General features: G+C 46.3%; 1 protein-coding gene across 2 annotated transcripts; it reads left to right on the forward strand.

Annotated features, from left to right (window-relative positions):
• Nucleotides 1-3,254: 3,254 nt before the first annotated feature.
• LOC123140650 (F-box/LRR-repeat protein At2g43260) lies at nucleotides 3,255-5,152 on the forward strand. 2 transcript variants are annotated; one of them, XM_044559935.1, is made up of 2 exons: nucleotides 3,255-3,616; nucleotides 3,805-5,152. In XM_044559935.1, the coding sequence occupies exon 2, from the start codon at nucleotides 3,824-3,826 to the stop codon at nucleotides 4,988-4,990; it is 1,167 nt and encodes a 388-aa protein (XP_044415870.1). In that variant the 5' UTR covers nucleotides 3,255-3,616; nucleotides 3,805-3,823; the 3' UTR covers nucleotides 4,991-5,152. The 2 variants fall into 2 exon arrangements, with proteins under 2 accessions (XP_044415870.1, XP_044415871.1); XM_044559936.1 differs by lacking the exon at nucleotides 3,255-3,616 and adding an exon at nucleotides 3,640-3,723.
• Nucleotides 5,153-12,610: the final 7,458 nt, after the last annotated feature.

Consider the following 12,610-nt stretch of genomic DNA (forward strand, 5'->3'; position numbering starts at 1 on the left):
TCCCCACCTGAATTTTCATATAAGGGGAAAAATCACTGTGGAAGGGGGAAAACCAGTGTGGTGTTTTATAGGAGAAATTGCAAAGAAAGAATTAGAAGAGAAGGGCCTAGAGCAGTGGGTTCCGAAGGAGCGAAGGAAAATGTGAGCTTAGACACGATGATCGTATGACACGGGCTCCAAAAATATAGTGAAAGTGCATGTAGGTCCATCCTGCATGTGCAAATTAAGAAGCATGGCAATGCACGCGAGCGACGTTGCTGAGGCTGATCATAGTGGGAAGTAACTTAGGTTATTATCTATGTTACTAACTTCATAGTGGATAGTAACATTCTACGGTATCATGCAAGTTCATTTATTTCGACGCACACTCATTTTAATTTGTGATGCATTATATTACAGTAAAAAAATTACGAGAAAACTTCCAATTTATTCACATCCAATCATAGCACTAGAACGAACATCGGAAGTAACAAAAATTGCATCTAGATCCGTAGACCACCTAGCGACGACTACAAGCAATGAAGCGAGCCCAAGACGCGCGGCTGTCATTGCCCTTCCCTCGCCGGAGCCGGGCAAAACTAGTTGAAGTAGACAATCGGGAAGTCGTCGTGCTAAGGCCTCATAGGACCAACGCATCAGAACAGCAACCACCGGTTTTGAAGAGTAGTATAGATAGGAAGGATCCAACCTGAAGACACACAAACATAGATGAATGATAAACAGATCCGAAAAAATCCAGCAAAGACAGATCCACTGGAGACACACCTCCACACACCCACCGGTGTTGCTAGACGCACCACCGCGACGGGGGTTAGAATGGGAAAACATTTTTTCTATTTTCAGGGAGCCGCTGCAGTCTCGTCTTTTCGAGCAGGACACAAACCCTAGCAAAACTACAAAAAACATCTAAAAATGAAGCCCTCCTATCGTTGTAATACAGTAACATGTTATGTTAGTACAAACACCTCTCTCCTCAATAATAACTACTTGTGACATAAATATACTCATCTTGGAGTACGCTCTGTTACTACATTAGTTACTCATGTTATTACCAGCCTGATGATGAACAGTACACTTATCCACTAATAGTGAGTCATGGCACAAAAGGGTGGAACAGTGCTGCTAACAGAAGTTCTTTATGTTCATGCAAGTTGATACATCATACCACGTACCACTTGATACCAATGCCTGCAAATCCGTAGGGGTGCATGCATGGACTCAGGCCTTCAGCAATGACAGCCTTATACAGTGCTTTAAATGACATCATAGGGGTGCAGGCATCATAGGGGTCAACGAGTAGCAGAGACTTCAATGTACTGCTACGGCTGCTGGTCCGTCTTGCATGTGAAAATTAAGCACCATTAGAGCATGTACAATGGTTGATAAGACAGTTTTATCTTAAGTTTTGCACATAATTTAGAATAGACAAAAAAACATGTCTACAATGGATCATCTCTTAGCCTTATCTTCAACAACTAGCTATTCCTAAAAATGTGGTGAGACATATTGTGCTAAGCCTTTTCTTATGATTTCTCTCTCCTCCACCTCATTATTTATCCTACATGGCATCACTAAGATTGAACCATTGTACATGCCAGTACTACTCCCGTCCCGCGTGAAAATAGAAAAAAGGTTTTCCCATTCTAACCCCCGTCGGGAGAGACATGGGGACCAATTCATTTTTCGTTAGGCCATGGAACACTTCGGCCTTTTGAACAAGTGGTATTTTGAGTAAATAGCATAAAACGACCACATTTCGAGATAGGTTACCAGAAAACTACCACTTAAGAAAATCTTTAAACCTACTAAAAGATTAGTTCGCAATTTCAAAAAAACACTAATGACCCTTTGGTTAAAATTTATTGCGGTTTATGACAGCCATGGCCCACACGTCAGGCTGGCGCGACAGAAAAATCAAGTCAGTTAGCTTGACCGTTATGATATGCCGGGCCCCCATCAGCTTTTTTAACAAATTTAACAACATGTCCATTTTTTAAAAAATAACCACTATAAATATATTAAAAAGAAATAAGGCCGTGTAATCTTATTTCAAAAAGCCATTGGCTCCTGACAGGAAAAAATAAAACGCAACGAGGTCCATCGTGGAACACACCCATGCTTGGCCTACCACTGGCGAGCTCCTCATACGTGCAGCCACAGCTCTCCCCTGCCACGATCTTGTAAAGATTACGCCGCCTCCGAGCTCCTAGTGGGTGAGCCGCGTTGTAGCGTGCAGCTAGGGACAAGCCCGGGAGGAGATTGCAGTTGGGGGAGACGCCACGCTAGCCAACACGCTGGCATCCCTTGCAGCCCCCTGGCATCGCCGCTGAGGGCTTCGTCAGCGCTTCACTCCTATCCTGCATGCCTCCCAAGTCGCGTTGTGGTCATGCTTGTTTAGCCGCCGAGCTACTGGGTAGTCGGGTCGCACTGCCACGCCCTCAGTCACCGCGACTGGTTGATGTCGGGTCGCGCCCTCTCTTGCATGCCTCCCCTTTGGGCAGAAGTGGAGGAGGCGGCAAGGGCAGCGTGAAGTTCCTGGTTATTTTGGGAGCAATTTTGTTTGGAATTTTGGTGCGGCTGACATGTGGGTCTCACCGGTCCGTAAACTGACAAACTTTACTGTTTGAATAACGTTGTCAACTTTTGTGCCACATGGACCTAACGACTGTCATAAATTGGTTTAAACTTAATCAAATGATTTATCAGTGCAAACACAGTAGTTTATTGAAAATAGCGAACCAAATTTGGGGTGGGTTTCTAGTAGTTGCCAAAAAAATATAGTTTTTTCCTAACCCCGGCCCCATATTTGATAGTTTTATGCTATCTGCTGCGGTAATTTTAAATTGGTTTTCACTAGTGCTGTTTTTACTATTCACTCTTGTAAATTTGAACTGTGCTGCCAATCTTCACTTTCATGCAAGTTGAAGAACATCATTGTACGTACCATATGATACCAATGACACCTCAGGGTCATGCCGTCAGCAATGACAGCATTATACAGTGCTTTAAATGACAGCGTACGGGTGCATGCATCAACTCAGGACTCAACATGTGGCCGAGACTTCAATGTACTGCTACGGCTGGTCCCTCCGTTCCTAAATATAAGTCTTTTCAGACATTTTAAATGGACTACAACATATGGATGTATGTAGACATATTTTAAAGTGTAGATTCACTCATTTTTCTTCGTATGGAGTAATTTGTTGAAATCTCTAGAAAGACTTATATTTGGGAATGGAGGGAATACTATTTTTGGCAAAAAAAAGTACGTTCATGGTTTATAATTTATATTAGAAAGGAAGGTTGATTAGTACGTCCAAACTTCACTGCAGCCGAGACTTGAATGCTCCGTCTGAAGGAGTACGGTGAACTGCTCGGTGCTCCTGCATGTGGCGACATCGTCACAGCGTCGTTAAGATGCATGCAGCCAAAAGTTGAAAAGGCATCGCCGAGTCGATCTCTTCCTTGCTGCAGTCTACACCTCGCGCCATGGCCTCCGCTTCGACCTCTCCTGCTGCTGCTGGCCTGGGTGTGGGCGAGCACGATCCCTGTACAGTTTGACCGGCCGCCTCACTCAACTCCGAGACCTTCTCTACCGCCTTCTTCCCCGACGTAGGTGAGCAACTTGGCAGCCGAAAATTTTCGTCTCTCTTTGCATCTACCATTGACGCATCCACCCCCCTTGCATTCGTGTCTAGAGGTCTCCGGATGGAACACACTCAGGTTTAGTGTATTCTACGTGCTTGTCTTATTGATTTAAGTTGGTGCCAAGGATTTAGCATTGGATGTTGGTTTTCCTCTTAGGCACGAAGGAACCGGCACGATGCCGGACAGGAGAGGCGCGACCCAGCTCGAGGACCTACCCCACGATATCATCGAGAAGATACTCCTCCGGATGCCCTCCAAGGACGTTGGCCGCTGCCGAGCCGTCAGCACGTCATGGTGCACTGCCACATCCACGCCCAAATTCATGCTCGACCACCACCAGCTGCAGCCCTCGCTGCCGATTATTGACGGCCGGGGGCTGCCCACTAGTTTTGTCCTCTTCCACCCCGCCGGCACCAAACAACAGCTCTGGCCTTTCTCCCGGTGCGTCAAACACCACTCCGAGATTTGTCTTCATGGCGGCTGCGATGGCTTCCTCGTCATCTCCTGGCTGCACCAATTCTACATCTGCAATCCGGTTATCCACACGCATGCTCTCCTACCACAGCCTCATGTTGAGCACGCCCTCTACAACACCATAATTGGTTTCTACCAGCACCTTCCGACTCAAGAATACAGGGTGCTCTGGGTCTCGGAACCATGGCACCCGTATAAATCCAGCTTGCAGGTTCTCACAGTGGGATCCAATGTGATGAGGCATATCAGCGTCAGAATGCAAACACTTGCACCACCATCCGTGGAACAGCAACAGCAGTTACTCAAGGGATTGCGCTCTAAGTCGTGCTGTCCACCATCAGTGCTTCACCGTGGCAGCTTGCACTGGTGTCCTTATGATGCCACTGAAATTGGGGGACACAGCTCAGACATTATTGTGTTTGACACAGAAGCCGAGTCATTTCGGTGGATGCGCAGTCCCACCCAGCTGTGCCATCATAGAAAGCTGTTCAACATGAACGGGACACTTGCTTTCTGGGGCAGCTTGACTCCCAGCTTGACCGCTATGGATGTCTGGGCGATGCAGGATTACGCCTGGAGTTTCAAGTACCGGATTGACGTGTCAACGCTGGAGGTATCACGGCAACTTTATTCAACCTCTTTCAAAAAGAAAAAGAGAACACCACTTGATTCAACAGTGCAATGGCTCAATGATATGGTTGTGTTGAACGACCGTGACCTGCTGATCATGTTTAACAGTAAACATGTAATGCATTGTGACATTGATGGCAACTTCTTAGGAATGGTGAACATCGGAAAGAGTCAATATTGTATGATGCTTAATCACTGCCGCCTCAAAGAGAGCATTATTCCAATTCCATCCCACTAGATTGACATGCAAAAGGAAGATGAGAAGTTTTCACTCTCCGCAAGGCGTGTCTGAATGTTCAAGATTCCTGGTTTGCTTCACCCTTGGATTTAGAGCATGTATTTTCTTCGTAGCTCTTATTACTACTTATTAGGACTATCAATATATCATATGCTTTCAATATCTAGTGCTTACTATGATATCTTGAAGTATGGTTCTTATTTGTGATGTCGTGCTAATTTATCGTCTGAAATGTGGAGTATCTGTTAGCACTAATCTTGATCATGTTAGTGGAGTTGGTCTCCAAGTAGTTAGCTGTTTGCGTGCAGTTAGTTGGGCATGTCCGTGCGGCGCGTATCGTGGACTCGGCAGGCGCGAGTCGGTGCTGCGTCATGTAGCCGGGTCACGCCGCAGCTCGTGGGCTGCATACTTGCATGTAGGGATTAGCTAGTTGCGCTGGTTAGTTATTTTGCTAGATTAGTGCGTCCGTGAGAGTGGTAGCTAACTAGGCATGTGTGCACCGGGTATAAAAACCCCTCCCCTTTGTACTGATTCGCGACAGTGTGTTGCCGAGCCATAGTTTGTGCTGGAAAAAAAATGAGGCTGTTTGTCGGTGTGGCACAGTTCGTGCGGCGAGGCGTTTGTCGCTGGAAAAACCTTGTGCCCAGTGTGCTCCTTCTTCCACCTTCGTCTCATTGAGTGAGAGAGAGAGAGAGAGCGTGCTAGCTAGGGGTTGTCCAACGTTCGTGTCGCCGGAGGGTTTGTCCTAACAGTTCCGACCTATGATGTTATAACTTTTTTACTCTTGAATCACATGGATAACTCACCCAACAATTCTAACGCCACCTCAATTGCTTGTATCCACACGATTATAGTGCTAAATTGAACAACTAGTACTGCGATTTTGTTTCTTCTCAAGATAACTAATGTGAGCTTAGCAGACACGACGATATCACATCAGGGGCTCCAAAAGATACTGAAAGCGCACGTAGGTCTGTCCTGCATGTGCAAATTAAGCAGCATGGCGACGCGGGCGAGCAACATTTCCGGGCTGGTCACCGTGGGAAGTAATTTAGACTAATAATTTTAAAATGGCGGGAAGTAACATATGCTTGATATCGGGTGAGGATTTGTGACACGGAGGTGCAGGTGCACTACATTGAAGTCTTAGACTACATAAGTTACTCCCATTATTCTAAGCCTCACCATCAACAATACACTTATGCACTCATGCTGAGTAATGGCAAAAAAGTGTGTGCTCGAACAGTGCTGCGAACAGCCCGTCTTTGAGCAGTAGATTTGGCAGGGTGCCTTCTGCCAATCTTTACTTTCATGCAAGTTGAAGAACATCATACTACTAGTACGTACCACTTGATACCAATGACACCTCAGGTCTGGCCTTGAGCAATGACAGCCTTATACAGTGCTTTTAATGACAGCGTACGGTACTTTAAATGACAAACTTCGCTGCAGCCGAGACTTCAATGGACTGCTACGGCTCGTGCATGCTGGTCCCTCTTGCAGGTGCAAATTTAGCACCATGAGCACTAGCTTTTTTTGGCAAAAAATAAGCACATTTAAGTTTTATAATTTATATTGGAAAGGAGTTGAATAGAACGACGTCCAAATCACAGCGTACGGTGATTTAAATGACAAAATTCATGCAGCCGAGACTTCAATGGACTGCTACGGCTCCTGCATGCTGGTCCGTGCAAATTTAGCACCATGAGCGTAGTACTACCTCCGTCCTTTTTTATTGGTCCCCATTATAATTAGTGTAAAATTTTGACCATAAATTTAACTCACAAAATATTCATACATGTCACCAAAAATTATATCATTAAAAACTAAGTTCAAATACGAATCCAACGATATAAATTTTTGTTGACATGCACTAATATTTTGTCAGTTAAATCTTTAATCAAGATCTAGCACAACTTACAAAGGAGACTACTAAACCAAGACGGAGGTAATACTTGCTTTTTTTTGCCAAATCACAATGAATTATCATTTACAGACATTTTATGCGTCAATCGAAATATACAACATATGCAGTACATCAGGTTTACTCTTTATTTCAAATGGTGGAAAACATAAGTCAGTCGTCAAATCAACCTAGCTTTGAATTAATCATTTGACATAAGCATGGCAATATGGATAATCAAGCATCAATCTTATCAAGGGGTGGTAATTATCACTGAAACTGCAAACCACATACTCAATTGTGAATTACGCATGCTTATCCGCATGACTTGCAAAATCTTTGTGAATATTCACGTGCAATATTTTTTAAGACATTTGAGATAATGAGAGGGAATTAAGGCATGGGGCTGCACTTCCCCGCTCAATATCGCAGCCGCCAGATCAGTGCCATGCCACCTCATTGGACCACCGCGCACGCCCGTCACCGAGCAGCCACCTAGCATCCGTGATTCCGCTGTGGAACCATGCGACATGCAATGACCCCCTCCTTTGCCGGGTAGGGAAATCCCGTGGTGTTTACGTCAACGATATATATTGCATCATTTGACCCATAATGGTTAAGTGTGTATACAAAATAGGAACATATATTACATCATTTGATCCATAATGGTTAAGTGTGTATACAAAATAGCAACATATATATTACATCATTTAACGGTTTCACATCGTCGACGTTTTCGTTTTTGACTGAGCTTCTTTCCCTTCTTGTTCGTTGACGAATAATTGAGCTCCTCGTTGTGACTTTTCCTTTTCCATGGAGTACGATCTTTCTTAGGTAGTACTGATTCTTCTGTCGATGTATGCTTCATCGTCATCGTCATCTTCCCTCATCGAGTTGCCGTACTGGTCGTAGTCTGCCTCGTCGGCGACTCCATCCATTCCAATGATGTTCCTTGCGCCTCTCCTCACGACAACACGATTGGGATTCCTCGGGTCGGTTATGAAGAATCATTGTGTCACGTTCTTAGCGTGTACCCATGGCTCGTTTTTTGTGATGGCGTTCACGGTAGCGCTCTTGGCGTCAGGTATAGACATGGTAGTGAAATACCGGTTTGCTCCTTCGACATTCTTAGCCCATCTTATACGAAACATCGCCGCGCTGTGCAATCTAGAGTAGTTAAGCTCCCAGATCTCCTCGACCCTTCCGTAGAATCTCTCAGTTGCGGCATTGTCGTCGGTCATGCATTCCATCGTCACCCCTGAGTTCTCAAAATCACAGTTCACATCTTTGTCCTCCATGTAGAACGTGTATCCGTGGATATCGTATGCCTAATAGGTCGCTAGGTTGTCCTCGGGGCCATGTTCTAAGGCGTATATGAGCAATCCGTCCTTAGAGCCCTCTTCCGGGGGATTAGCAAGAATATGCTCTTTGAACCAATACAGGAAAGTGGAGTTGTGCTCTCTAGTAACTTCGGTGTTCGTCCTGCATAGCCCCCAGGTCACGATACTTATTTGCGATGGTTTATTTGTGCAGTGTCACGAAAGTATCTGCTACATATAGGTGATGTAGCACTACTAAGTTTGCTCTGTCAAAGTCGTTGCGTCAATCCGAGTAGGCCACATGCAGTTCCCTGCGACCGTTGGAGTGACCTTCTCCTTCGAGCCTCCCGAGGTGCTTCTTAACGGCAAAACCAACACCAGGCCGGTCTCCGCCATATAGATAATTCTCGCAGAAAGAGATGCACTCTTGTGTCAGATAACCCTGGATGATGCTTCCATCCGGACGGGACATGTTATGAACGAATCCTTTGATGACTCCATTCATCCTCTCGAACGACATCATGTTGTGCAGGACTGACGGCCCAAGGTCTATTATGTCGTCCACAATGTGGACACACAGATGCACCATGACTTCAAAGTGCGCAGGGGGGAGTACATCTCAAGCTCATGATTGGTACCTTAATAGTCACCTAGTTACGTTTATAGAGCACATCTCAAGCACACCAGCTGATAGTATCGTCTATGACGCAGGGGCGAGTACATCTCATGCTCATGATTGGTACCTTTATAGTCACTCAGTTACGTCTATAACGCAGGGGGAGTACCTCTCAAGATCATGATTGGTACCTTTGTAGAGCACCTTTATAGTCACCCACTTACGTTGCGACGTTTGGTACACACAAGGTACCCCTCCGGTGTCAGTGAGTTGCCTGATCTCATGGACATAGGAACATATACTTGACATGCAGAAAACGATAGCAATAAACTTGACACGATCATATGCTATGTTTATAGTTTGGGTCTTGTCCATCACATCATTCTCCTAATGATGTGATCCCGTTATCAACTGACAACTCATGTCTATGGCTAGGAAACCATAGCCATCTTTGATCAGCGAGCTACTCCGGTAGAGGCTCACTAGTGCCGTGTTGTTGTCTATGTATCCACACATGTAATTTAATTTCCGATCAATACAATTCTAGCATGAATAATAAATGATTATCATGAACATGGAAATATGATAATAACCAATTTATTATTGCCTCTAGGGCATATTTCGAACAGATTGTTGCTGGCCTCACGGGATGTGTGTCGGCTGTCTTGGTGAGGAGACACGGGGGTGTGTTCGGTGGGGAGCTCGGTAGGAGGGATGGGTGGCCTTGATGCGGTCGCGGCAACTGTCGCCGGCATGGGGGTGTGTTGGTATGGATTCTCCCCCTTTCCTCGACCGCAGGCGGGGTAGGCGCAGGTCTGTCGATGTTCAAGGTGGAGCGTCTCCTACTGGCTCAGTCAGTTGGGGGCTACTAGTTGGGGCAAAACTGGGGCCTTTGTTTGGTCTCGGGATTGTCTGCTTGCAGGGCGGCACCCCTGGCAGTGGGTGGCCTACATGTGTGCAAATCTAGTCTTTCACGCGAGAACAAAGCATATTGAGATGGGTTTTCACTTTGCCAGAGAAAGAGTTGCTAAGAAGCAACTTGATATCCTTTTCGTGCATTCCAGAGATCAAATTGTAGATCGATTCAAAAAAGTTTTGCCTAGAAGTTTTGAGGACTTCAAACATAATCTCAAGTTGTGATTGAGGGAGGGAGTTAAATACATGTCATGTTACTTGTGTAAGCACAACAGGAAAGTCCTATGGTGTCGTGGTTTTGTCACGGTAGATGTCCTAGTGTGAGGACTTAGTCGTGAGGCCAACACATCTACGTGGCAGCTTGAACGGGGTTGATCGGAATCGAGAGACGAGAGGTTTTTCACCCAGGTTCGGCCTCTCGCGGTGGAGGTAAAATCCTACGTCCTGCTGGATTGATATTGATGATCATGATCTCGGTTACAAGGACGGGTTTCACTACCTCTATCACGAGAGCATCTACTTTGATCTTGTAGTGTCGACAAGGCAGAGAACGTAGGGGGCAGGAGATGGCGGCCTCCACCTCCACCTCCACCTCCACCTCCACCCACGGCGAACTCCTTCAACTCCGGAGGCCATGACCCCTCCTTCTACACCATGGAAGGGCTCCTCCATTGGGATTTCAACCCCGGCCTCAAGGTGGAGGAACAGGTTCGTCGACGGTTTAAATCTTCGGTCCATTTCTCCCCTTCACCTACCTCCAAGGAGTTTTTCTTGGTGGTCACCTTCTCTTCTGCCTCCTTTCCCCTATCTTGTGACTCGGTTGGTTTGGCACTGCAATGTTGCATTGGAGGGAATGCGTCTGGTTTCAATGTTGTTCATATTGGATCACAAAGCTTTTGGTTTTCTGTGGCTTCAAACAAGGTGGGTCACTTTATCTATGCCCTAAGGGATAGAGTTTGGCCAGATTTCGTGTGTCATTCTGGACTGTTTAAACAGCCTTGGATTGCTCCTTTTAATGGTTCATATGGATGGAGCACGTCACATGAAATAAAGGAAATTGGGTCACGATCACCCATGGCTATTCGCCATAATCTTGGCTTTCTCGAGCAAAGTGCGGCCAAGGAGGATTCATCTCGGCAGGAGTTGGCAAAATTTGGTTTCTCCAAGCACATCTCAACTAACTTGATAAGTTCTTTTGATGATGTATCCATTCATCGGGAGGATCAGGGTCTTGGTCATGTTCATGTTCATGAGGATCTTCTTTCGAGCGCTATTCTGAACAAGGAAACCTTGCAATTTGGTAGCTTGGAATTTCCGCTATCTCTGGAGAATCATAACTTCCTTCCCAAGAAATCTTTTGGCAAGAATCACAATGCACGCAATTGGTGCAACATTCCCTCACACATTCTGAAGGATATCTTGGACTTAAAGCAGGCTAATTATGAGGAGACCAGTATCCGACAGATTTTTGGATTAACTGATTTGCCTTCCTCAGAGATCATTTTTGAGATTTTGGGTCAATGTTCCCGTTGTTTTGCACAGGGACACACGTCATCTAATTGCCATGCTAAACTCTGCGATTCTTGCCATAATTTTGAGCGGGCTTGCTCTTGTATCCACCGGCCAAAGGGCCCATCATCGCCAAATTGTACCATCTGCAATAGTTTGGCCCATGAACAAATTGGGTGTCTTGGCCTTCTTTGGTGTTCCACATGTAAGCTGCTGGGTCATGTCATACAACGCTGTAATTCCAAAAATTCTACACGAGTATTTTGGCAAAGAAAGAAGCTGGACCGGCAGACGATCACCACCACGGATTCCCTGCACCCCCTTGCCCAGTCAACAGTGCTGCCACGCGGATGTAAATCACACCTACCTAAGGGAAAAAAGATTTGGCGTCCCAAACGTATAGTGACTGACGATGGGCCCTCCCCCACCATCGTGATTGGCCTGACGATTCCACTCCAAGCTCAGCACCAGTTCCCTATTCCGCCACCCCTGCCAGCCAACGAGCAGCGAGCCATTCCCCTGCTTTGCCCATCGCCTCCTCCGGCTCTGTCGAACGCCTCACCCTCCACTGCCATGGCTAACTTCCCCATCAGGCCGTTCCAGTTCGTGCCGATGGGGGCGCAGATCGAGTGCGGGCCGGAACATGGCTTGGCGCGCAATATGATTGTGGTGGATGACCCGCCACTCAGCCATGAGAGGTATGCTCTAGTCACCGTCACACCCCCAGTTCCTGATCATCAGAAACATAGCTCTCAATGAGGTTGTCCGCATCATGGTTGAGGGATTCCATCTTACCGTATCCGATGCTTTTGTTTATCCGATTGGGGTGGGGATGGTGGCGTTTGAGGATGTTACTCTCAGAGATCAGTTCATTCAAGAAAGCCCACACCAGTTAGATCATGTTGATGATGATATGACTTTCTCTTTTGTACCTCACGACGAGGGTGAAAACATGCGCCAGTGCCTGTTCCAGTATGTGGCCTGGATTTTGTTCTTAGCCTTTCCTATGGACTACCAGACTGACCACTACATTAACAAAGCAGTGTCCTGTTTTGGAAAGCTGGATCTATGGCAAAGGCCTGGGCAGAACAAGGAGCGGGTGCTGGTTCGTGTGATCCTCAGTAACATTGCGCAGGTGCCCCATAGTTTGGTGGTAAAGAGGATTGGTACTTTGCAGGGCATGGGCAGATCTTGGACAGTCCCTGTCTATGTGCTTAATGGAAGAGATACTATACCAGGCCTTGTTGGTAATGAAGATGATGCACCTCCCATGAATGCTTCCCCTCACCCCTTTGAGTTGCCATACCTGACAGCTGCGCAGCAGTGGACAATGGAGCAACAACAATTGCTGCAGCAGC

Source organism: Triticum aestivum, chromosome 6D, assembly GCF_018294505.1.
Source record: "Triticum aestivum cultivar Chinese Spring chromosome 6D, IWGSC CS RefSeq v2.1, whole genome shotgun sequence".
Classification (NCBI taxonomy): domain Eukaryota; kingdom Viridiplantae; phylum Streptophyta; class Magnoliopsida; order Poales; family Poaceae; genus Triticum; species Triticum aestivum.

Bases quoted from the DNA above. Each gene is read 5' to 3' on its own strand.
- LOC123140650 (XM_044559935.1), top strand. From the start codon at position 3,824: ATGCCGGACAGGAGAGGCGCGACCCAGCTCGAGGACCTACCCCACGAT.